The 26,843-nt window shown below is 42.7% G+C and overlaps 1 protein-coding gene across 1 annotated transcript; it reads right to left on the reverse strand.

Moving 5' to 3' along the window:
- Nucleotides 1–14,661: 14,661 nt before the first annotated feature.
- On the reverse strand, nt 14,662–22,577 carry LMOD2 (leiomodin 2). The gene is made up of 3 exons (XM_026018690.2): nt 22,191–22,577; nt 15,701–17,092; nt 14,662–15,032 (listed from the first exon to the last, which is right to left on the reverse strand). The coding sequence occupies exons 1-3, from the start codon at nt 22,461–22,463 to the stop codon at nt 15,006–15,008; spliced, it is 1,692 nt and encodes a 563-aa protein (XP_025874475.2). The 5' UTR covers nt 22,464–22,577; the 3' UTR covers nt 14,662–15,005.
- Nucleotides 22,578–26,843: the final 4,266 nt, after the last annotated feature.

Here is a 26,843-nt window from a genome sequence, read left to right on the forward strand (position 1 = left end):
GAAGTTGCATTTTAGCAGTATCAAATTACATTATGGAACTGGAATTTCCAGGTATCATACTGACATTGCTTTCTGTCTTGGACTGGTTGGCATGTCTTGACCTAAATTCACTTTTATCTTGATGATGGCTAGATGTGTGGGGATTTTCATCCAAACCCAATTCTAAGAAGTTTTAAGCATCAATATCATCATATTTAAACAATTGTGTATTAAGACTAAATAGATAATGGACATTAAAATATAATTGTAATAAAGTAGATTTCCTTCCTCCTTAAATCTAAAATACTCATTTCACAGCTGAAAGACAGCTGAGTTTCATCAAAGCAACTCTCTTCAGTAGAGGGGCAAGCCTGATGTTAGAAGGAGCTATACTAGAATTCAGATCTGACTACTAGTTCGGTTGTTTTTTTTCATGCACCACAATACTGTATTATCCTCGTTTTTAAGATTTTTTTTTTTTTAAGATTTAAAAAGGTTTTTTTTTTAAATTTTTTTTTTTTAAGATTTTATTTATTCATGAGAGGCAAAGAGAGAGAGAGAGACCCAGGCAGAGGAAGAAGCAGGCTTCCTGCAAGGAGCCCAATGTGGGACTCGATCTTAGATCCCGGGATCAGGCCCTGAGTTGAAGGCAGATACTCAACCACAGAGCCTCCCAGGGGTCCCTCTGTATTTATTCTTAAATTATGAATAAATTACAGATTTACTTTGTTCCTGAAAGATTTATGGCTATAAATTTCACTCTTTCTCATTTGCCATCTGGGTGTTGATAGAAGCCACCAGCATCCTGTTCCCCTCTCTGCCTGGGAAAGCTGGCTTGCTTTGAGGAGTCGGCCTCTGACTCTGAAGCATGTGATTATATTTTGGCTCAGTGATGGTGGACACCCTACATTGTCCAAGCATTCGGTCATCACAGGACACAGTCATTTAGTACTGGGTTAAAATAAAATTGAGCTTTATTTTCTTCACTCAAATTATTTGTGTTAGTTTCCTATGGATGTAACAGGGTATTGCCTTTATTTAGACATAAGTATTTTGTAAGCCTTTAGCACTCAACTTGCCTGACAGAAAATTAGTTTGAGAACGTATTAATCTTTCTGTATAATTTTCAGTCAACAGCTGCAGTGTGAATTTAAAGACTGGGAGTTCTTCCAAGAGATCAAGGACAAACTGAACACTTTCAATCCAACTTCCTGGTTTTCTTATTAGTGAGAGAGGGGAGATTCTAATTTAGTGGCGTGTATTTCACCCTTACTGGGGAAAAAAAAAAAAACGCAGGAAAATAAAGCTTATATTCCAGTGCTTGTGGTGTTGAAAGAAACAAATTGAAAGGAAAAGGCATCATCAGGTCCAGTTAACTATAGGGAGACCTAAGCAAAGCCTTTGTTCATGTCTCAATTCTATAGTGATCTGTTAAGGATCTAGCTCCTTAAAGCAGCTTCTGTCTCTAAGAAGAAACAACCTTTATTTTATTTATTTACTTTTTTGTTAGGGTGGAAGTCTAAGGAGGCAGAGAATAGAAAGAATTTGTTTTTGCAAGCAGACTTTTTGTCTTTGGGGTTGGGAAAACATTCAGCAAGTAAAATGGAGTGTGTCAAAATCTTCATTTTGAAAAGTGATAACTAGTTAAGAAGCTAATGAAATCGGATGTTTGGCTTTTGTTTATTTATTAAGCAAGGATACAGGTGTACCTAGGTGGCCCAGTTGTTTAAGCGTCTGACTCTTGATTTTGGCTCAGGTCGTTTCAGGCACTCTCATCTTAGAGTCTGCTTGAGATTCTCTCTCCTTGCTCTGGCCCTCCCACTCCTGTGTCCTCTCTCTCTCTCTTTCTAAAATGACATCTTCAAAAAAAATTTTTTATTCTAAAAAAAAAAAAAGGCTATAAATGCAGAGGGGCCAGCTTTTTCTTAATTGTATATTCAGCTAAAACTCCATCTACATCAGTCTTCAAATGGAGAATTCAACTGTTTTTCCTTTTTTAAAAGATTTCTCTGAACTTTGCCGTGGATATTTGCCAAAGGCTGTGATGTAGTTAACATGAACAATTATGGAATTATGAAAGAGTCTGATTTAATAAGCATAATCCTAGAATTGCAACCATTTTCTTTCTAAGCCACTGGTAAGTAGAGCACGCACGTTATGGTTCTACTTAAGTGGTCTTGCTTTGTCCCTGGTTGAATGCTTGGAAGCTATAGAATATGTTTGTAAGGACCTGCTGCTTAAAAATATTTAGGAAATTTGAGTTGATTCTGAGCCAGATGATTGTGTTAGGTCTGCACCAGAGCCCAAGAGTTTACAGCCACCGTGTCTGGGTCAGTCTGATGTGGTTTATGCCATGAGACTGTGCAGAGCCTGGCTCCATGTGCCCCTGAGCCTTCTCAACATCCTCCTCTTTCCACTTGCAATACTTGGCTTTCCAGAACAACAGAAATCACTGGCTTGATGGGAAATCACTGTATTTTTTCATAGATATTTCTTTTATTTCCCAACTATCTAAATATTAAGCCAAGAATCATGCCACTGAGAAGAAAAGTAAGGAGAAACAAGTAAATTCTGCATTTGAGTTCAGTTTTGACTCTGTAAAGCTTACTTCTATTTAGACAGTTGAACTCCAATGGGACAGTTGAACTCCAATAAGCAAAGGGTCATTGGAAAAGTTAGGCTAACTTGTAGGGGGCAAATGTGTTCTTCCCACCACGTGGCTGGTTAACAATTGTAGCGTTGTCTTTGTATCTTGGTCTTAGTTTGTGATGCATGGTAAGTTAGAATTGCAATAATGACTCCACACGCAAATGGCTTGACATAATAAAGCAAGTAGCTTTCAACATTTGGAAACCATTGCTGTATCTTCACGTTACCAACATATGCAGCTACAGCTGATTTATGTAGACACATTTTGTTATAAAGCTTCAAAATTGAGGATAGGGATGGGCAGTGTAAAAACTGAAGGAATTTTTTTAGTTTTTCTCAAAAAGCTTTCAAATACACAAGTTTTAAAAATGTTAATAGGAACTGGCGAGTAAAGCAAGAAGGAACAGGAACAAGGAATGTTTTCCGAGTCTTCAAAAATTCCCAGACATCCTATTTTCGGAGCTGCTAGAGGAGTGCACTTAAATGCAAGTGTTATTATCCTAAGTCCTATATTTAGCCAAACTCCTTAAAATGAATTAACGTTACTGTAGGTGGGAAGTAGGCCCCAGAATAAAACAAATCTGTTGTTCTGTACTAATATATCTCTAGATCAGGATTACAGAAAGTCACGTGGCCACGTAAAGCTAAGACCTACGGAGAAATTAGGCTCCCCACCTCCCCTGCCAGCTTTGTAACAGATTTTTTTTTTTTGTAGTTTATTAAATTATCTTGACATTGTTTAGGAATAGAAAGAAGGTGTGATTATGAACGAATGGCCAAAAGGCAAGCATCAGTGAAACAGGAAAGGAGGCTGGAAAAACCTTGACGCTGAATGCTGGAGATACACTTGTGTGTCTACCAGTGCATGTGAGCCACTTCCAAACCTGTTTCAAAATACAAGGTCTGCTCTAGCAGGTCACTGGAGATGTAGCCTTGCAACCACTTAATTTTATTTACGAAATTGTCTTAGTGTGCATGAGCAAGAACATTTATGTCTATTGATGTATACAAAATGTATTCACGGAACCACCCTGATCTGCAGTAATTAGAACAACTTGCCCAGATACAAGGAGGAGGGAGTAGTGCACAAGTACTTGACTGCCTCCATTTAGTTTGAGAAATAGCATTTTAGCCATAGGTCTTGAATCTTAGAAGGTTTACATTTATGCACTCAACATCTATTGAGAAAATTTGGGAGTAATTACAAAAAGGTAAGGAAAAGATTTATATTTGTAATCATTACTCACAAGACTGGCAATGGGTCGAATGGTGAAAACTTAGGCTAGTTTCAAGATTTGCTGACTACAGGCTCCTGAAAGCAGGATTGATTAATATAGACTGCTGTATAATTTATAAATGCAGCAAGAATTTAAGTAGGTCACTGATGTAACATAGGAAATATACGGATATCCTTCAAGAGTCGTCAATGCTAAGTCAGAATTTCTCCACAGCTGGTTTTTCTCTTATACTTGGGGAACAGGACCAACCATTAGGCATGGCATTTTGGGCGTGCAGATTCTCCGTATCCAATTTACTATTCAGTGAAATGTTCGTGCTGGTAACACATAGACAATAATCTATTTCTTCCAAAATAACTGACCTGAATTAACATGACCTTGACAATGATATTGATTGACTCACCAGAGCAGTTCTGATAAGTCTTTTGGAGAAACAAAAATGATGCTATGTAAAGTTCAAAATACAGAACATTTTTTCCTAAGTTGGTTTGGTTTCCAGCCTTAAATTCCCATTGACAATTTTTCACAGCATCTACCCCAAAGATAGAAACTACTGCACCATGCTGAAACAACAGGTTTCAGAAAATTACGAAGGCTGCTTTCCCCATCTGAGTTACTGTTTCTCTTGAAAGCATTTGTCCTCTTAACTCACCCTCCAGCATTACTCTTTCTCTTAGTATGGTAGTGATAACCTCCCTTGTGCTTAGCCCTCCTAAAAATTATCCAATACAATTTTTTTGTTGTTTCATGTCATTCCCTTCTACTTCTCTCCCTTGTCACAGAAATGAATAGTAATTGTCAGATAATTAAAGAGGCTGAAAGTATAAAATGCACAGAAGAGAACTGGGTTCACATGTGTGTGTTTTTGAAACTTGGGAGTTGATATTGGGAAATAGCACAGTGAAGATCCCATGGACTTTGTGTAATAGGAAATACGGCCCATGTTCAAATATTCAGATATTGGCAATACATTTACCAGCCCGTGCAAATATTTTTGGTTTTTGTATTCTTTCCACTTTTTAAAATTAAGTTTAATTTTAATTCCAGTATAGCTACAAGTGTTTTTCTAATAAACACTTTTCCCAGGGGATCCCTGGGTGGCCCAGCAGTTTGGCGCCTGCCTTTGGCCCAGGGCGCGATCCTGGAGACCCGGGATCGAATCCCACGTCGGGCTCCCGGTGCATGGAGCCTGCTTCTCCCTCTGCCTGTGTCTCTGCCTCTCTATCTCTCTGTGACTATCATAAATAAATAAAAATTAAAAAAAAAAAAACACTTTTCCCAGACAGTACAGTCAACACCTGCCCACTTAGTTTGCAAATCCCAGTGTCTCCTGCTCTGATTTCCTCAGAGAGACACCCCCAACCCTGTCTCCTTTCTGCAAGGGGAACTATAATATGGGCACTCATTGAATTTCAGGCTGGGCTACTCTTTGATAATAATGATGAAGCCACTTAAGGGGTCTTCCAAAAGCCCCATGGCAGTGCTTACTCCATGCCCATTTATTTTTCCTTTGAGGAAAGTCATATTTTAAAAGTATCCATTTTAGGGACGCCTGGGTGGCTCAGCAGTTGAGCGCCTGCCTTCGGCTCAGGGCGTGATCCTGGAATCCCGGGATCAAGTCCCACATCGGGCTGTCTGCATGAGCCTACTTCTCCCAGTACCTGTGTCTCTGCCTCTCTCTCCCTCTCTGTGCGTCTCTCATGAATACATAAAATCTTAAGATTTTATCTTCATCTTAGGATTTTATTTATGTATTCATGAGAGACACAGAGAGAAGCAGAGATACAGGCAGAAGGAGAAGCAGGCTCCATGCACGGAGCCCGACGTGGGACTCGATCCTGGGTCTCCAGGATCACACCCTGAGCCAAAGGCAGGCGCTGAACCACTGAGCCACCCAGGGATACCTCCCTTCTTTTTTTAAAGAATAAAATAAAGTACCCATTTTCATACAAACCAGTATTTATTAGAACACTTAAAACAGGCAGTTGGACATGGCATGAAATAGTTTACATGAGGAAGTTGTTGCAATTTTTCAGCCAATGCAAATAAAACAGGTTAAACAATTTGCACAAAGTTAAATAGCTGGTACCTGGCAGAGCTGAGCCTCAGACTTAGATCTGTCTTAATACAGAGGATGTGCCTTGAACCAGTGCAGTTCCTTGCCTCCCAGGTGCATTAAATCATTGGTGATAGTTTGGGTAAAAAATAAAAAGAGTACTCCAACAGCTTGACTTCAAATGTAGGCTTGGGATTGTTCTGCTTATGCACGTGCAAAGGTCCAAAGGGAAATGCTGTCATTCTCCGTTTTCCAGAAGAAAACAAACAAAAAACAGCAAAATTCAACAGAAAGGAAAATATGTTATGATCATGCAGCTAAAACAGCAGCCACTGAAGCAAGCCAAAGCAAGTTGTGAGATTTGTACAGGCTCATATTCTGGGAGTATTCAGTAAATAAAATATAGTACTTTTATCATTTGTCTTTGGTTTGCTCATCCCCAACTCCCCCTTCCGCTTTCCATCAGTGTTAAAATATTTTTTCCCGTTTGAAATATTAGATTAGGTAACTAACATGTTTGAGTAATCCCAAATGCTTAATAAATGATGACACCAGAATTTATTTGGAATTACCTCAGAGTCCTCACTTTGAACCCAAAGTAATCCGTCTATTCAAATACGTATATTGAATGTCTCCTTTCCTTAAGCATTTTTCACTTATTTCGTATTTTTATCATCCCAATGGTGATTTTTAATCTATGAATATCACATGTGGAGACAGAATTGGATTTGTTTTGTAGGGTTTTTTTTGTTTTTTGGCTTATGTTAAAAAAAATGTGCATTTCTTTAAAAACAAGGTTCACCACTAATAGCTTCTGAGGTAAAAGCATGGTTACCCATCCCAACAAATCAAGATTCCTGTTCCACTTCCTGTCAGTATCTCCAAAAAGAGTCACAAAAAAATTCTTGGCAGCATTGAGAGAAAAATAAATGAAGGTGTTAGTATTACCTTGTTCCTCCTGAATGTGCTATTTACAGCTTTCTGCCGGTCTCCTGGGTAGGCCCCACAACTCCCAACTGGTACCATGTGGATAGAATAAAGCTGTAGAAGACTAAAGGATAACTTCTAAAACGGCAATCATAAATATGAAAAAATACATGTTTTTTTCCCCTCTGACTCTTTATTCCAATGTCCAAAAAAAATGTTCAAAAAAATGTCCTTTACTTTTCCCACTTTTGCCGAGCAGTTTGCAAAAAGTTCCTCTGAGCAACCATGTGTTGGATTATCTTCACTGGGATGTCCTGGTTTTTAATCTGGGGTTTTAGCCTGGTTTTTAATCTGGGGTGCTGCCACCCCTCAGCCTCTGGCTTGCAAAGGAATTAATACAGGATACATTCAGGGAGGGCAATTTGCAGATTGTAATCTGAGACTGACTTTTGATCATCTGTTTCTGTGTTTATGTAACAGTGATCACTCAGATGGATCATCTGAAATTTCATTTAGGAAGAGAGAAAATTTAACAGTTTGTGCTAGTGTCAACAATATTTTGACCACAGATTAGTATGCTTTCCAATTACATGTCAATTTTTTTATTTTTTTTATTTTTATTTTTTTATGTCAATTTTTTTAAATTCAAAATATATAACCCCACAAAAGTAGTGTTGCCAAAAAACTGTTTAGTTTATAATAAAAATTATATAGCTAATTAGACGATGTTTCTTTTTTTTAATATTTTATTTATTTATTCATGAGAGGCACAGAGGCAGAGACACAGGCAGAGGGAGAAGCAGGCTCCCTGTGGGGAATCCCATGTGGGACTCAATCCCCAGACTCCAGGATCACAACCTGAGCCGAAGGCTGACACCCAATCACTGAACCACCCAGGCGTCCATTAGATAATGTTTCAATCTGGAACAAGTGATTTGTCACCTGAAAATTAGTGCAGCATAGCTAATATGCAAATAGGTGATGTATTAAAGTAAAAAACTTCTGCTTTAGAGTGCAAATTTGTCTTCAGGATTTTGAAGATCAGGCTAATTTTACCTCAGGATCATTCATTTAGAGAACAGGACTTTCGTTTTCCAGTTATCCGCCCCTGGCTAGCTCAAATGCACTCCTAACGGTAGCAGAGCCACTCGTGACGATAGCCTGACCACTGCTCCCAGATGACATGTAGGAAAGGGGCAGAGGCTTTGAGGGAGGAGGCGCAGGGAAAGTGGAGGCTAATATTCTTAGAATTGTGGCCCTACAATGTGCACAGAGGAAATGGTGTCCCTGGGTGCTCATTGGAGCCCCTTAGCCTCCCATGTGTAGGTCCTGACCTGTCCTAGAACCTGGGACCAATCTTGCCTCTAGAACTTCATTTCTCAGCCATGTTCCTTTTTGATCCCAAACCACTGTTGGCCACTGTAGGAAGAATGATGAGAAGATATGGTCATGTCTCTTCATTGTTGTTGAGTAGCTACTATCTCCGTCTACCCAAATACATATATTGAGTACTCGGGTGTTTATTAGACATAAAGATAAGATACAGTCCCTGATCTCCAGATATACAGTCCAGTAAAGATAGTGGGGAGATCAGGACAGGTACACAAGTAGTATATAATGCAAGGCAAAATGTACTGTGAGACTGTGGAAAATAGATTACAACAGGAGCAAGTGTTGAACGAGGGAGATGGGTTCAGTTTTAAAAACATCATGTCTCAATGTGGATGTGTGCGTTCAGAATCATGGGGGCCTTTATTTGTGCTGGATTTGGGGGTCATGTGGTATGAATAGTATTTTATTTTGAATGAGATCATCCAGGAGAACAGGGAGATGAACAGAGGCTCTTTTGAAGAATGCTTTTTTCCTTCTCAACTTGGGTCAATATGCTACTTGTGTTTCAAGGAAGGCCCCTTTTAGGGGACGGATGAGGCACTCACCAGACTTAAGGAGTGGGAGGGGTCTTCCTGAAAGAGTGTTTGTCAAGGGGGCACCACTTGCTCCGTGGGCTGCGGGTTGCTCAGTGTGGCTTGAGCACACGGTACATGAGGACACTTGATGGAAGCTGAGGCAGACAGGTCATCAGGGCCATGTTTGCCATGCTAAGGGATGTGAACTTTATTCTGGAGAAGATGGGCCACCCCTGAAGAATTTCAAGCAGGGGACTGCTTGACTGGGCTTGCATTTTGGAAAGAATATCTCTCTAGCCTATTAAAGACACCGAAGCAGAGAAGCCAGTTTGGAAGAAACCAGCTCAGGAGCAGCGGTCCTGATAACAGGTCGTGAGTGACTCTGAGCATTTTTGTATTGTTTGAGGAGAACATATGCCATCTTCTGGGGCAGGCGGAGGCGGGGGGTGGGATTCTTTTCACAGCCATAAGTCTAGGGGTGGCTCCTGGTAAATAAAAGGCTTGTGGCATCTGTACCACACTCGTGAGTTTGGAGGTGCAAAGGTAGATAGGATCTGCACCTTGGGAGAGGACCAGAGACAGCTGAATTTGCTGTGCATAGCAGAGCAAAAGGTATCTGGAATTCCTCAGGGTAATATAGGAGGACAGTAGTGCTGCAGAAGCCTGAGGGGGAGACGAAGTGATACACTAGCAAGAAAACAGAGACAACTAAGTGGGATGAAATAGCCAGTGGCGGGGGGGGGGGGGGGGGGGGGCGAGGGGGGAATCTCCCACCGTCAGGCAGAGGACTTTTCACAGCAGTAATGTCTCATGTTTGATTTGAAGTCGTTTGTGTTGCTGCCATGTCAACCCTTCCTTTGTCTCCTTAAATGTTCATACAATGTTGAGTCTGTGGAAAAGGGCAGAGAGGGCTGACTGCCACAGGTCAATTGCCACATTAGGTGAATATACTTTGGAGCAAGGCCATTAAGTCCATGGGTTTGCAAGGTGCAGGGACTATGAGCAGGAATACTCTTCCATCCCAGGAATTCTCAGCAATCTTGCAGAAGACCATGGCCTGTCACAGAGATGGAATGAGATTTCCAGCTGACTTTTCCAGAATATACACACAAGTTTCCCTCACTATCCTAAAGCAGAGCATTCCTATAAAAGCCTCCGTAAGCAGAACGGGCCCAAAGCAAAGCAGCAATGACTTAATTTATATGGAACAGCTTGTGAGTACTCCCAGACCCACAAAATAACCTCTCCGAGGCTCTTCTGTTACACATCTTCCTAAGAGATGCACAAAATAAGTTGAGATAAAGCACAGATGCTCACAGATATGGTTCAAAGCCAAGAAGGCTTGATGTTGAGATGCCAAGTGCAGGTCCTGGGGAGAGGACTTGGTGGTTGAGGTGCACGCTGCCTCTGTAACAGCTCGCTGCAAAACAAACACTGCATGTTATCCTCACTTCTGTAAAGGTAAAAATCCTCTTTGGAGTCCCTTTGGTCAGTGAAAACGGGTACCAATATATGTGTTCCATAAAAGCGAAGTGGCATAATGCAAACTTTTTTTTTTAATTTTTTTTATTATTTATTTATGATACTCATACAGAGAGAGAGAGAGAGAGAGGTAGAGACATAGGCAGAGGGAGAAGCAGGCTCCACGCACCGGGAGCCTGACGTGGGATTCGATCCCGGGTCTCCAGGATCACACCCTGGGCCAAAGGCAGGCGCCAAACCGCTGCGCCACCCAGGGATCCCAATGCAAACTTTCAAACACAAGTGTCAGCATAGGCTCCTTTCATTGCCTCCTGCCCTACACCTACCCAGTTACTAAGTTCGGTGGAGTAGGTGCTTTCTTGGTCTCTGCTCTATCTGTTTGGACCCCTTTACACTTACGCAGTGTCCACAGTTCAAATTTGTATCACTTCACTCTTAAATGATTACAATGGTCTCCTGCCTGGTCTTCCTGTCACCAGCTTGGACTTCATGGAGTCCATCCTTCTCTTGGTTACACAGGTCATATTTTGAAAACCTATATAAACATCATGTCTCTCCTCCTCTTGAAATTCTTTGATGCTCCCAGGACTTTCATAATTAAGTCCACATTCCTTAACTTGCAGCAAGTTGTTCAGGTTGGGCTTCTGTAACTCTTAATTCATCCCAGCCTTTTGTATTCAGAAGTAGAAAATTGTACAAACTTTTTTGAAAGCATCTTAACTAATGCATGCATCTGCGGTTCAGATAGGCATATAATTTGGCTGAGAGAAAGTTGGTAAAAATGACAATTTGGTTGAAACCTAATTTCCAGTTTTGGTGTACCACAATGATGGCTCACCACTCTTGTCCATCTGGCAGATGGCTTTGTAGCTGTCAATCATTCATCAGTTCTTCTAAGGGCCTTCTGAAAGAGTCACAAGTCAGAATAACTCAAAGGGATAGGCTGACACAACTATATATCCAACATCAGAGGACTAATCAAAATAACCTAAATATCCAACAATTATTGAACTTTCTTACATAAAATATAGTGGGTTATATTATGGTATATATGCTATCTTCTCCTTTTTGTAGAAAACATAGTAATTTGTATATATAGATATGCCTTAAGGAGAACCTAAAAGGATATACACTAAAGGATCATCAGTGGTTGTTCTGTGTGGGTGGGAATATGAGGATTCATTACGTCCTTTTGCTTAACTGTATATTCTGATTTTTCTTAATGATCACATACTATTTTTGTAAAAAAAAAAAAAAAAAAAAAAGACCATACAGAAAATATACAGTTCTATTTTTAATTCACCAAAATTATCAATACTAGAAAAAAAGACTGAAATATTAACTCTTTACCAAATCCTTGTTCTTACAGAATTACATTAAGCCCTATGATTTTCAATTGTTTTATATATTGCCTTGTTTCCTCAAACTTAAATACCCTTCTTTACTGGGACACCTGAGTGGTTCAGTGGTTGAGCATCTGTCTTCAGCTCATGGCATGATCCCGGTGTCCTGGGATCGAGTTCTGCATCGAGTTCCCCACAGGAAACCTGCTTCTCCCTCTGCCTATGTCTCTGCCTCTCTCTGTGTGTCTCTCATGAATAAATAAATAAAATTTTAAAAATATGTACCCTTCCTTATTCCCTAACCCCATCAATTGACTCTTTTTTTAGTCTGGATAAAAAATCATGTGTCGCTGTCTCAGAGAAGCTTTTCTTTTCTCGTTTTGTTTTTCTTTTCTTTTTTAGACAGAGAGGTGGGGAAGGAGCAGAGAGAGAATCCCAAGCAGGCTCCACAACCAGCATGGAGCCCAACTTGGGGCTCACAACCCTGAGATCATGACCTGAGCCAAAATCACGAGTCAGACCCTTCACCCACTGAGCTACCCAGGCACCTCCCCTGAGAAACTTTTCTTGAGTCCTTATCTGCTTTTGGTCAAGGGTCCACAGGGAAAACTGTGGCTCACAAATCAAATCCATCCAATACCTATTTTTTGTAGAGCCTGTGAACTAAGAAAATCATTTACATTTTTAAATGGTCAGAAAAAATCAAAAGAGGAACGTTAACTCTGGAATGTTACATAAATTTGAATGTCTATAAATAAAGTTTATTAGGACACACACATGCTTTCTCATTCACAGATTGCCAATGGCTGTTTTTGCCCTGCAGGGGCAAAATTAACTAGTTCTGGCAGAAACCAAACAGCCCACAAACTCTAAAATATTTACTCCTTAGTTCTTTACAGAAAAAGTTTGCTCACACTAACTTTACGTGATTAGGCTTCCTCCGCGTCCACAGAGGACCCTAAACCTGTCTCTAAGTCAGTTCTTATCATGTATTCGGGAAGGGATTGTTCTCTCAGGATTCCCACTGCTTTGAGATAGGGGACACTTTCTAATGTGACTTGGTCTCCCCCAGCACCAAGCAGAGTGTCTCATACACAGGAACTTGATAAGTAAGGGCATGATCCTGGCAGGAATGGTGGAAGCTTCCTCGATGAGAATGTCAGTTACATGAGGAGAGATTTGTATCTCCTTCGTTCCCTGTGTATCCTCAGCACCCAGAAAAGCTCCTGGAACACGGTAGGCATTTAGAAAATCTTTGTGGGAGTTGTCAGGTGCATTCACGTTGGTACCATATTTCTGAGTTCGGTAATCCTTAGCTCAATTCTTAGTCTCTTAGGTCAAGCTCTTTGATGATTAATGAAAATAAAACTCCACGTTCCAAGCCTCAGAGGACTAAAGATAGTGTTAACTCTGTCATGAAAGGCAGCGGGTAGGAGGTCTTTTCCAGAACCTATGGATTTGCCCTACTCAGTAGGTGCATCTCCGCGTAGGCCTAGTAGCCTGTTATTACCCACTTCCCTTCTCTGGTTCGGAACAACATCAGGGCAGGTAGTAAATCAACGTCGTGCTGACACTGACTTATAAATGCCTGGGGCTGCAGGGCTCCCGACGCAGAGTGAGACTTAGCATCCTGGCCCCGTTTCAAATCAGGATGATGTGTTCTTCAGGAGATTAATGTGCAAATATAAATCACAGCCTAAACACTTCATCTGGCCTTGTACACTCTTCTCCCAGTGAGCTGAAAGCTCTTTATAGAGAATGAACTAATCTCTGAGTTTGCAGGAAGGATGAAATAAGAATCCCTGTCCTGTGCTGAATGGAGTCAGAGCACCTCAAATGTTTACAGTGCTGTATTCTGAAATAACATTCTAGCAAAGTCTTTCCTGAATGATTAATGTACCCACGTAGTATCTGATCACATCTTACCTGTCTTATCACGGACTATTTATAACATTATGTTTGGTTTTTCACCTTTTGGGGAAAAGTATACATGAGAAAATTCAGATAGCTCAGAAAGTGTCAATCACTCTTCACATGGAGCCAGAGTCCTGACTCAGCTCACAGGCCTCTGGCACCCTCCGTAAGACATCACATAGGTGGTGCTCACAGAGTAAGAGAATGGCAGAATGATAGAAACAGACTAAAAGAAACAAAGCCAAGAACTTTTGGACAAATTTCCTAGTGACATACAATCCTCTTGATTGGAGATAATCCAAAGCTTTGTAAGTAGAACAAACAATTATTGAATGGGTGGCCCAGAGAGCTTTGCCAGGAGCACTGTTTGACTCTGCAGGACACAGGGGAAACATTGCTAATCTTAGTTAATACAAAGGACTTTGGAAGAGATTTATAGCTTTCATAAACTGGAGTGGAGCACGGGGGTGCGATGAGGGTAATCTGGGGCCTTATTTGAATTCAGACCTTCCTTGAGTGAGAGAGAGGTGGTGGGAATCCAATGATATTTGGGGATTAGAAACGCATGTGCCTTTGTCCTGGGATGTGTGTCAAGGATGTCCGCGTCACCACCTGTGTAGGGCAGAAGACGGCGGAGGCCCACCGGACTGAGGAGAGTTCAAAGGGAGACTTGCGCAGTGAGCCTTTAGTACCAGCCACAAGATAGCTCTGAATTCAGGGCTTATGTTCTAGGAATTCCCCGAACACTATTTCCTCTACCAAGAAGCTTTCCTTTATTTATTTTTTCTTCCAGAAATAGTTGTAAATATTCAGTTGACTCCTGGGTACAAATCAGCCTTTCGGGGAATGTGGGGGTGTCAGCTGACACCCTGGGGCTAGTATCAATGTATCCACGATGATAGCGGCCACTTTGGGGTCTTCTAGAGCTCTTACCTCACTGCCAAGAAGACTTTTAGGAAAATTTTTATTTCAGACTTTTTAGAAAGAGCTCTGATCGAATTTTCTTAGACATGAAAACAACGAAGAAAGGAAAATGCTAAGGACCCAAACCCTTTTAGGGTGAGAATGTAATAGTTTTAATATTTGGCAATGTTACATACATACCTGACGGATGTATCAACTCACACACACAAAAACTGGTTTGTTCTTAAAAAAAAAAAACCCAAAAAACTCCAATCCAAATTTATTGGGATTACAAAAATAACAGCACATTTCATTAACTCATTACAGCTCGGAGTTATCAACATATCCAGAGATATAAGCGCATCTTTAAATAAACCGCTTTTTGCCAACACAAATCTCATAACATAAAAAAAAAGTAGTTTATTTTCATATTTACAGAAGAAACATGCCGATTGTTTCTTAAAATTCTTTTTTGGGATTAACAGGTAAGGCTATTATTAAAGTCAGGAAACATTTCAAATTGAAGAAGGGATCATAGAAACATCTCACAATGCATCTTATTTAATACCACCGAATGGTTCTTCATCCTCTTTTAAAGATCATGTTTTTATCGCAGAGCTTCTGGAACTTCCACCTATAAAAATAAGGGATTTTCTTTCAATAAAACAACACAAATGAGAAAGTGAAAAATATCTGTAGGGCATGTCTCTAGCAGGGTCCTCTGAAACAAACTCGGATCGGATAGACCGGTCACTGCCGTGTGATACTCGATACTCAGACTGTGTAACATAAAGAGGTTGTAGGGACCCCTGGGTGGCTCAGCGGTTTGGCGCCTGCCTGCGTGGAGCCTGCTTGTGTCTCTGCCTCTCTCTCTCTATGTCTATCATGAATAAATAAATAAAATCTTTAAAAAAAATAAATGAGGTTGTAAATCACTTGCAACTTCTGCGGTAAAATTTTTGCCAAGTGATGACTCCGTTTCGGAATGTAAATCCTATTCCCCAATTTTCTTATTAAGGAAATCAGGATGTTTACATGCCGGAGTGTCTTAAAATCGGCCTGGCCCTTCCAGAACCGAGGTGCTGAGAAGGTGGCCCAGGCGCCCTTCTCAGACGTTGGAAACGTGCTCCCTGCTGACCTGCTCCTCGCGCTCCAGGCCTGGAGGCTTGCTCCTGCATACCAAAATATCTTAAACATTCATCCTCAACATTTCTAGAGCCCCCCCCCCCCCATGCCCTCGAGCCACGGGGGCTCAGTCACTTACTGCACGTGCGCCCCTAAGCTGCCCTGGGGCTGACTTACCCGCCTCAACTGCTTGATGCTGCTTCCCCGAATAGCTTCCATGAGGTTCTCGTGAGCTGACCTCAGGGGCGTAGAAGGGCGGGAACTCTCTTCCGCTTTCTTTTCTTGCACTGACCTCAGGGAATTTTTGATCTCCTTTAGGATATTGTTTGGTTGCTTCTTAACCTTCTTCCCTTTTTTCTTTTTCTGTCCATTCTGTAACGCCCGCTGGGCGCTCTCCTGTTGTCGGATGACTTCTGCGATGTTTCGCGTGATCAGTTTCTTCTCCGGGGGCGGCGGGGGCGGCGGGGGCGGCGGCGGGGGCGGGGGCGGCGGCAGCTTCTGCGGGGGCGGCGGGGGCGGGGGCGGCGGGGGCGCGGGGGGCGCCGCGGGGGACGCAGGCCGCCTCGCCGCCGCCGCCGAGTGGCCTTTCGCGGGGAGTTTGGGGGACGACCAGGGAGAGTCCCTGGGAGACGCATAGGGCGAAGAGCCAGGGGTTCCCCTTTGCCAGACTTTGGTCCTCAGGTTGGCTCCCCCGTCGCAGCCCTCTTGCTGTTTTTGCTCCTGCCTCCGTTTCTGCCTCTGTTTATCCATGTTTCTCGTGAGGAGGCTCGTCATGCTCATTCTTGGTCCCGGGAGCTCGAAGTGGTAGCCCAGCCTCAGCAGCGTGGTGTTGTCCCTGAGCAGCTTGACGATCTCCATCTCCACCTGGCTGCCCATGATGTGGCGCTGGTTGTGGAAGCGCAGCTCGGTGAGCACCGTGTTGTGCTGCAGGGCCCTCATGAGGGCCAGGACGCCCTTGCCCGTGAGGAAGTTGGACTCCACGTTGACGCTGGTGATGTGCCGGTTGACCCGGAGCATGTCGGCGATGGCGGCGGCGGCGCTGTCGTCGGCGCGCGTGTTGGCGAGGCTGAAGGTCCTCACCGCCGTGTTGGCCGCGAGCGCGGCGGCGAAGCGGGCGAGGGTCTGCGGCGAGATGTTCTCGATGTTGTTCAGGTTGACCTCCGTGGTGTCCGGGTCGTTGTTCCTGATCTTCTCCAGGGTCTCCTCGATCGCCGTGGGGTTCCCGCAGGGGTGAGCGGCCGCCGGGGGCTCTGCGTTCCCTCCACCGTGGCCGTTGGTCACATGGACGTTCTCTACTTGGCTCCGAAACGCCGGGGGCCTGGCGTCGTCAGAACCGCCGCTTCCGCTTCCGCTTCCGCTTCCGCTTCCGGGCCTGGCTGTTCCGTTGATGCTTTTCTCCTTTGCCGCTGTTCCCTGCTCCCCCCCCTCCTCGCGCTCCTCGCGCTCCGCGTCCTCCTCGTCCTCCTCGTCCTCCTCCTCCTCGGTGTACACCTCCTCGGAAACCTCGCTGTTCGTCTCCGTGAACATCAGCTCCTCGTCGCTCTCATCTTTGTCCTCTTCCTCGGCCACCTGGAGAGCACGACAGCGTCAACTCGGTCATTTCTAAGCACCAGGTTTTTAGACTTACAAAAGTAACGCATGATTTTTGCGACATGTGAAATCACTGCCTTTCACATCTACAACCCAAACAGTGTTTCTACGCCGATTGTATCCCTGGAAAATATAAAAGGGAAACGACGCGTGGCAAATAATACAAAAGCAGGTGAGGCAAAGGTTGGGCCCTCGCCTCTGAGCTCCCCGGTCGGGGCCAGCAGGGTAAACCGTTCACTGCAGAACTTTCAACGGTTGTTTGCAGGCAAACATTTTTCTTTCCTGAGGAATAAATATCCAGAATTCTGCGTATTATGTTAACATTTGCAATCGTTTTTGCCAATTTGAACAAACGAGTGGGAACTTCGGCTTTGGAACACCCTCGGTCCATTTTCCATTCCCTTAACCACTTGTTCAGGACTCCCTGACTCCCTGTCTGCTTAGAATTGAGCAAATCCAGCCCTCCCTTCTGGAATCCCTCCTCTGTCCTTCCTTAGCTCTCCGTCTCTAATGAACAAATGGCAATAAAAATACACAACATGGAAATGGATTCCCTTTTTTAAAGTTCAGAAATTCTGCCTCAAATTTGCCTCCTGTAGCAGCTGGGACAGTCGCCCAGTGCTCTGTGCCCTTGGTCGATGGCTAGTGTGGGCGTCCTTCGTTTCTCCAACATTAATGTGCCTCTGGGGTAGAGCCTGGCTCAGGGTCTCAGAGACACCCCCCCCCCCCCACCACCACCAGCTGAGAGCTGCGCTGTGTGTGTTGCTGCTGTGGCAAGGGAAGCCCAGGGGGCAGGGGGCCATTTGCTCATGGCAGCAGCAGGTCACAACCTAGCTCTGCAGAAAAACATTCAGGTCACCCTTTGCTGCACATTGACTCGAGATCTCACGCTAGCTAGCGCAGGGTTAAATGAGACGGGCTGCAGGAGACACGGGGTGGGAAAGATAATCGCCCCTGGCACTAGCCAGATTCTAACCATAGCATGAAACAGCAGAGACCAGTAGGAAATCTTGAGGCAAGCCATTGCCCCGGCCTGATGGTCTTCAATTATTTACCATGTATCAATTATGAAAGACTTTCGGGCATACACAGCCTTAATTCTGTCTTTTTTCCTGCTTATGAGACTTTGTACTAAGATGCCGAGTGACCCTTTCTTTCTTTCTTTCTTTTTTTTTTCTTTCTTTCTTTCTTTCTTTTTCTTTCTTTCTCTTTTCTTTCTTTCTTTCTTTCTTTCTTTCACTATCTTTTCTGATAAAAAAAGAATTCTGGAAATTGCTGATAGAGTCGAATTTCCCCTAATGCCATCTATTTAGTCCTTTCTTTTATCTCCTCTAAAGCCTCAATCCTTCCCTTTTCCCCAAAGCCTAGGTCATTCCCTCTACATTGGCAACTTTTTTTTTTTTTAAAAAAGCCCCAGGGCTTCTGCTGCCTGAGAGATGTGGAATGAGCTTTGGAAAACACTGTACTGTGTCTCCAGGTTTGTTTGCCCAGTTGCTACCACAAAACAGCCTCCAGTTATCCACTTGTTTGGAGTGGCAGGCACCAAGTGATGGCCTGGGGCAGGGGTCAGCCGCTCCTGGGATGGTTGGCTGGTCTCTGTTTACTCACTTCTTCAGGAGCAGGAGGAAGGGGGATAGTGCGTGCATGCTGTGTTTGTGTGAAGTTCTAGCTGTTTCAATATTTGGAGAAAAGAGACCTACCTGTCTCAAAATCTAAGACATATTGCCTTTCATGCCACTATTAAATTTTATCCCCTTTGCTTTTTAAAAGACCTTTGGGCTCCGGTTTCAAGAGATGTCTTTCCCTCAAAACGTGTTGGAGAGAGACTATCTGCGACTGTTATCCAGCGATGAGTTGTCATGTAACATCCAAATGACACTTTTTCCAGAAAGCCTTCTTTGACACCTCCTCACATTATCTCTTCATATTCTTCGTCATATGTGGCATTCTACTTCCCCCACTAAATAGGTACCTATTTTAATTACTTGTTTGTCATTTTCCCAAAAGATTGTTATTTGGGTGAGGACAAGGATCGTGTCTGGTTTGTTCACCTAGCACAGTGTTGAACATGTGGTAGGGGTTCTATAAATATTTGTTGACTGAATGTATCTAAATGGACATTGGCTACCAGCCACTGAGAGTCAGGACAAGGCCAGGGCTAGGTGGGTGACTGTGCTGGCTTGCCTGGGACTGTGGGGTTTCCCAGGGTGCAGGATTTGTAGTTCTTAAGCCTGAATAGTCCCAGACAATCTGGGATGGCTAGCTGCCCCAGGTGGGGAACATCTAGGAGGATACCGGAATATCTAGAGAGGGAAATAAGAGGATGTGAAAAAGCAGGCTTTGCCTACTTCCTGTATTATCTGGCATTTGGACTGACTGTACTGTTTCAGGTCTGCTATCTGCCACTGCTCTGGAGTTAACCTTGATCCTTGTCAGAATGGGGGTGGGAGGGCGGGGATGGGGTGCGGCCTGAGGGGTGAGTATAGAGAAGGCAAATGTTGACACTCTTAGGGAATATATAAGGCAACAAGAAGGGGTGGCCAACCGTGTCTCCTGATCACCTCCCTGGCATCATCACATAAACAAGGAGGGGAGAGTGCTTGATTTTTAGTTCTGGTTCTGAGTCTACCCTGGAAGAGCTGGTTGACTGTGTAGTCAAGTCGGTAAAGCTCTGAGAAGTCTCAGAGAAGCCATGGTACAGTTGCGTGGTCCTTAACTGTAGTGTGTGTCATAATCACCCCTGGGGGCTCGTGAGACCACAGAATGCTGGGCGCCACTCCCCGGAGGCCTGGGGGAGCCCGAGAATGAGTACTTCTGAGAAATTCCCAGGTGATGCTGAAGGGTTGGGCACCCACATTTTGAGAATGGCAATCTCGGCACCAGCAGACGTTCCTTTGAATGTCTGCTCTCCTTATAAGCTGTTCACTTCAACTCAATTTCTTAACCTCCCCTCATCTCAGTTCTCATGTGCAGAAGGTGACAATTCCCTGTAATCTTGTGAGTGAACTCACTGGCCTCTCTGCCTGTCACCCAGCAGATACTCAAGTTAGGGGAGCCAGACCCTCTGGTCTCCAAGGCCCCTTGGAGCTTAAGGGAGCATAATCTGTGTGGACCCACAGCGGCACAGTCCGTCATTCAATAGGCACTGAACATGATTTTTGTTAAGTCTTTACAGAGCCAATAGCCTTATAACAAAGACCCTCATTTCCTTCTCCTGGTCCGTTCTGCACTGCTCTTCCCTTATATGGCCACTCCAGCCCCCACCCACCCGCCAGCTGCCTTGAGCTTTGTCCTGTGGTGGGGATGAGTTTACACCCTCTATCCCCAGGCTTCTGCTCAGCACTCCTTGTGACTACAGAGACAGCTGGCCAGCTGGGAGAGTGCAGTGGGAGAAAAGTTAACTCAGGAGAAAGGAATCAAAGTTCATCAACACACAGCCTCTTTAATTGAGCTGATAAGACATTGGCAGGGATCAGCAAAACCTTTGGCAGGATCAGGATGCGTCCCGTCATAACTGACAACAAGCTTTGCCCTTGATCTCCCACTGATCTCAAGACACTAAGACATGAAAATGCCTTTGCTGGGTTACTGCTACGATAGCAGTCTCCCTGAATATTCTGTGGCAATTTTCATCTTTTTATCAAGGAAATTCTTTAAGGACCATAACAAAAATGTTATATTTTACATATTTTGTCAGACTTTTGACACATATTGTCACATCAGGAAAAAAAAAAAAGACCTCTAAGAATCATGGTTGTGGAGGAACTGACCAGCCCAATTCCGGCCTCCCCCCCACCCCCTTCTGCCCACAGTGTAGACAGCCACCGTGGCCTTGGCAGACCCTGGCCTGATCCCAGTGGCCCTTCCCGTGGTGATTGACATGAACAAGGCTCACACATATCTTGCTACAAATGTGGCCCACACACCCTATCATCAAGATCATCTAACAGTGCCTAGATTAGTACTGTGGAAATCTTGCCATTGGCTTCGGGCCATTTTGATTTTAGATGATTCTAGTGGAGCCCAGAGGTTTTAACCCGTTGCTCCTGACCTGTGTTCTCACACAAACTCAGGACTTTATTACACAGTATTAACATTGTTATTGCCATTACTATTTTCCCAGAACATAGTCTTTTGAACTTTCTTCTGATAATGACTTATTAGGCAAAATCAAAGTAACTTTAAGTAACCTAAAATTCAAAGGAACTGTTTCCTGGGCAGAAAACAAAACTTAACAGACCCGAGCTTTAGTAGAAGAATATTTCCTGGTCTCAGAGTCACCATTATAAAGTAGAAACGAATCTTAGCGGTCACCTACCAGGTGTGCCTAACATGGGTCCTCAGGTGGGCGTCAGGATGTGTGTTGCCATTTTGAAATTCCATGTAAAAGTTTGTGTATGTATGCACAAGCACACCGTTCTTAAGGAGAAGGCCCCTAACTTATCAAAATCTCAAAGGGGTTCTTGATTTACAAAAGAAATCCTGGATTCAACTCCCTCGATGGATGGATGGAAAAGAGAACTCTGCAGAGATGACTCCCTGTTCAAGGCCTAACAACCAGCTCTCATTGCCATGTCCTTTCCACCTCCGCTCACTTCTTGGTGTTGGAAGTCAAAGAATTATTTTTACTGTAGCCACCCTCACAGTCAAAGCAACCAGAGTATACTCACTTCTGTCTTTACACACATATATGTATACATATGTCTTTCTCTCTCTCTCCCTCTGTCTTTCTCTCTCTCTCTATATATATACAGTCACAGATACTATGCCGCATTAGCAACTTACAGCCTAAATTAGACTTATGTTTGGCAATATATCTAAACCCATGTCTTGCTTGTGGATTATTTTCCATCCTGATTGATTAAAGTCACTCAAAGGATCCCAGCTAAGAGTTTTACATACTTTGATCCACCGGGGTGGGGGTGGGGGGGGTCCTGAGGAATCTTTCAGTAGCAGGTGCAAATGGGTTATGAGAAAAGGCAAGTGAAGCAGGCTGTAACATTAGGGAAAACAGGTTCCTGGGTTGGGGGTGGGGGGCCGAGGGTGGGAGCCGCTAAGGAAAAACCCGAGAGCCTACCTTTCCACACTCCCCCAGCCTCTCCTTCTCCAGGAGTTTTTGGGACTCCTTTTCCCAATAGGCCATCAGTGCCTCTCTGCTGAACGTCCCCGTGGGGGTTTTCTCGGTCAGACTCTTTTGCCTTAGCCCCACGGGCAGGCTGTGATCGGGTTCAATGTCTTCCAGCTCCCTCTCTAGCTCCTTCAGCTCCTCAGCTGACAGGGAAGCCAGAAGTTCATCCTCGTCGATGGATTCATATTTGCTAAGTCCTCTCCTGTAGCCAAAGGTAGACATGGTCCTGCCTTGTTAGACCCCCACGGAACTGGAAGAGGCAGGCATCCGAGGCAGCCGGCAGGCAGGCCGGGAGGCAAGTGGGCAGGCTGGTCGGCAACTGGAGCCAGGAGTGGCCTTTTAAGAGCGGTGAGACAGGGCCGTGACAATGCAGAGAGGGGGTGAAAGCATGGGCTGTTTTAAGCAGCAGACGTCAGCTAGACATTTGAACACAAAGAATGTCACATCGGCGGTGGATGGAGGTCTCAGAACCAGTGGGGATTATTAACATACTGGCGAGGGACATATTTAGCTGAGCCCGATAGCTCATGAGGACAGGCAGAGAGTGCTTCAGATAGGGAGTAACACAGTCCTCACTTTGTATCCAAACAACAGGGGCATAAGACTTATTTTGAAAAGGACTCACTACCACCACCAGGGCCATGAAAAGATCCTTTGATTATAGTCTCAGAGGTTGAGAAATGACTATACATCACTCTGTTATGAGTGGTTATTCGGGTTCTTCCAGAAACATACTGTGGGTGGCAGTGATGGTAGCAGAAGGCTGTAATAATACAGCACCTTTAAACTTTTATTGTATTTTGCAGTTTACAAGGCACCAATCATATCAAGTCCTGCGAGGTGATTGTCCTCCTTTACAGATTTTGGAAACTGAAGCTCTGAGAGTTTAAGTGAAAACTTTGAAGTCAGACAGCTAGACGTACAGAAGTGGCTTTCTCCACTCATGAAATGGCTTCCTTCTCCTCAGCTGAGGGTATTAGTAAACAATTAGATTTGAAAATAAAACTCCAAAAAGACAAATAATAATACTGGGTATGGCTTATTAGTGCTAAGCATTTTATATATTTTATTGCATTTAATGCCACAGTCCTGTAAGGTGTATATCATCATCCTTATTTTATTAGTACAGACGCAGAGAGCTTAAGTAACTAGCCCACGACCACAGAGCTAAAAAAGTGGTGGAACTAGAATTTGAACCCAGATTTGTATCTGGGCTGAAAACTGAAGAGATTCTAACATGCGATTATATATATGTCTGTATTCTTTTGAGTGTGAAAAATATATAAATGATTTACAGGTTTTCATCCATATATCATCTTAGCATACAGATAGATAAAGAGCTGTTCGGATATGTGTGCATAAAAGTATACACTTATTAACATGTGCAATATACCATTATTTTGTTTATTACATTCAGGAGTTGGTGAATATTGGGGTTGTTTCCAGGTTTGGGTTGTTACAGATAATGCTGTGAACATTTACATGCAAGTCTTTGTGTAGCCGTATGTTTTCATTTCTCTTGGGTAGCTACATAATGGAGGAACTGCTTCGTTAAAGGGCACATTTAAATCTAACTCTTCAAGAAGTTGCCAAACTGTTTTCCAAAATGGCTGTCCCATTTACGTTCCTATCAGCAATGACATCAGTTCCGGGCTGTCCAAATCCTAATTTGTTCCTGCCCGTCTTTCTGATTATAGCCTAATTTTAGTGGGTGTGAAATATATCTCACTGCAGTTTTAATTTTCATTCCTCCCATAACTAGTGATGTTGGGCATCATTTCATGTGTCCGTCTCTCCTTTGATAAAAATTTTTTGGAACAAATCTTACACTCATTTTAAATTCAATCATCTTCTTCTTATTGGCCTGTAAGAGTTCTAGAATATATTCTGGACTGTAGCAAGTATATGCTTTATAGGTATTTTCTTCCATTCTGCAATTTTGAGTTGTCTACTGGTGTCTTTTGAAGAGTGAATGTTTTTAATTTTGATGAAGTCCAATTTATCAATTTTCTTCATTTACCACTTGAATTCTTGGTGTTACAGCTAAGACATATTTTCCTAATTCAAGTCATTCCTATGTTTTCCTTCTGAGAGTTCTACAGTTTTAGGTGTTCATAATTAAGTCTGTTACCCATATCACCTTATATTTGCATATGTGTAACGTAGGGGCCTAAATTCATCTTTTTGCATACAGGCATCCAATTGGCTTAGCATCTCTTTGGGAAAAAGGCTATACTTTCCCCTACTGAAGTGCGTGGCTGCCTTTGTGGAAAATTAATTGGCCATAATGTAAGGGCTTGTTTCAGGAGAGTCACTTCTGTTCTGTGGATCTATGTGTTTATTTTTTATGCTGATACCACATTGTCTTAATTGCTATAGCTTTGTAGTCCATGTTGAAATCAGGAGGTATAAGTCCTCCAACTTCTTCTTTTTTTTTTTTTTTCTAGAGTGTTTTGGCTATGATGATCTTAGCTCATGATGCTATTCTGCCTCCAAAAATAACTATGACTCTTTTCAATGATACTGATGAGATGATTATGAAATTAGAAATAATGAGTTTGTTGGTTTTCTTTGGGCTGTGGCATATGTCTTTTGTGTAGCCTTACTGGTCACATATCTTTTTTTTTTTTTAAGATTTTTAAAATTTATTTATTCATGATAGTCACACAGAGAGAGAGAGGCAGAGACATAGGCAGAGGGAGAAGCAGGCTCCATGCAGGAAGCCCGATGTGGGATTCAATCTCGGGTCTCCAGGATCGTGCCCTGGGCCAAAGGCAGGCGCTAAACCGCTGCGCCACCCAGGGATCCCTACATATCTTTTTTTAATGTGAAAATGGGTTTGGCTTTTGGAAATGACATCAAATCACTATAAGTCACATTTGGTGAATGAGATGAGAATTTTTCAGCTGTATAAAATGTTTTAGGTAAAACGATGAATGATGATTACAACTATATAAAAACTTCTTTGAAAGCAAAGAGATGAGAAGAAACTACAAAGAGTCTATAATTATGTACCCCAAAATAGTGGAATTATGGCTTTTGCTCTCTTCCTTCCTTCTTCTCACTATCTCTCTCACGTGTGTAATTTTTCTGTAACATTTTAGTAGTATTTTAATTTGATAATATATTAAACACACACTTTATGACAGATTCCAGTTTAGGTGCTGGGGTTAGAGCAGTGAAGAAAACAAACCAAATCCCTTCCTTCGTGGAGCTTACATTCTTTAGTCAGGGGAAACAATATACAAATAAATAAATAAATACAAAAACATATCAGACCAAAGCTCTATGGAGAGAAATAGAGAGAAGGAGAAAGAGAGAAAGAGAGAAGGTGAGAAAGAAAGAAGAAAGGAGACGGGGTGTGTGTGTAATAGTTCATATAGATAAAGATCTCTGTAACAAGGTGATGTTTGAGCACACACCTGGCTTGATGCATGCAGACTGTAATATACATTTAGTGTGACTATAAAATAATTACCCAGATATTCTTGGAATCACAGGTTCTCAGCTTTCAAAGGGGCTTTGAAATACATTAATCCTCTCTTCATCACTTCTTTAAGTAGTTATCGAGGGTTTACTTGAACACTTGCAGTGAAAATTATACATTAGGAAATACCCATTTCATTGTTGGATTGGTCAAATCTTTAAAAAAAAAATTTTTTTTTCTATTGCGTTGAAACTTATCTCTTGAAAAATCACCCCAGATAGTTTCGTGTTCTCATTGGAACAACCCAGAATACATTTAGTCTTATGTGAGTTTCTTCTCTCAAATCTTGGATGGCTGACACATGACTTTGGAAATGAATCTGGAAGAGTTTTGCCCTGTAACAGCATCACTGGAAAAAAAAATTATGGCCTCTCAAGGACAGTACCTTCAGAACAATGGTCCTTAGATATCCTAGTACATATGTTACAAATCACTCTGATTGCCATCATAATTACAACTCATGGGTAATCTTAGTTCGCTGGACCCCTCTCTAAGTATTCTCTACAAACTTGAAATCCATTGGATGAAACTCTGCTGAGCAATTAAACATGGCCACTGGGCCTGGCCAGACTTTAAGTATGATGAGAAATTTAAATTTCTTTGCAACTTTATCCACCTTGAGGAAAAAAGACCTTTTCCCTTGAGGAAAAAAAAAATCCAATCAAATGTGTTCTAGGCATCAGCATTTTCTATTTCAGGATTTTTTTCCCGCTTGATTACATTGTGTTTTGGGGTAGAATTGCTTTTAGAGTCAATAATATCCAAGCCCTTTGATGATTAGCATCTTTTGTTTAAAAAATACCTATTTTGGGGAGAATTATTTTTATGGTTTTCGATTCACAATCAGATATACACGATTTCACATTATATTGGCAATTTCCTTTTAGTGAAAACAGAGTTTCCTCTTTCAATCTTTTCTCTTTTGGTTTCCTCTTGAAAATGCTATCGTTTGTTTGTTTGTTTGTTTGTTTATTCAATACACATTACCAAGTGCCTGCTGTGTAGATAGGTACTGTGCTGGAAGCTAGGAATACACACAGAAAAATAGAAATTGATCTGGTCCCTACCCTCAGGAGTTCACACTCCTGGGAGAGAGGCACACAGCTGACAGTAAC

Source organism: Vulpes vulpes, chromosome 7 (genome assembly GCF_048418805.1).
Source record: "Vulpes vulpes isolate BD-2025 chromosome 7, VulVul3, whole genome shotgun sequence".
Taxonomy (NCBI): Eukaryota; Metazoa; Chordata; class Mammalia; order Carnivora; family Canidae; genus Vulpes; species Vulpes vulpes.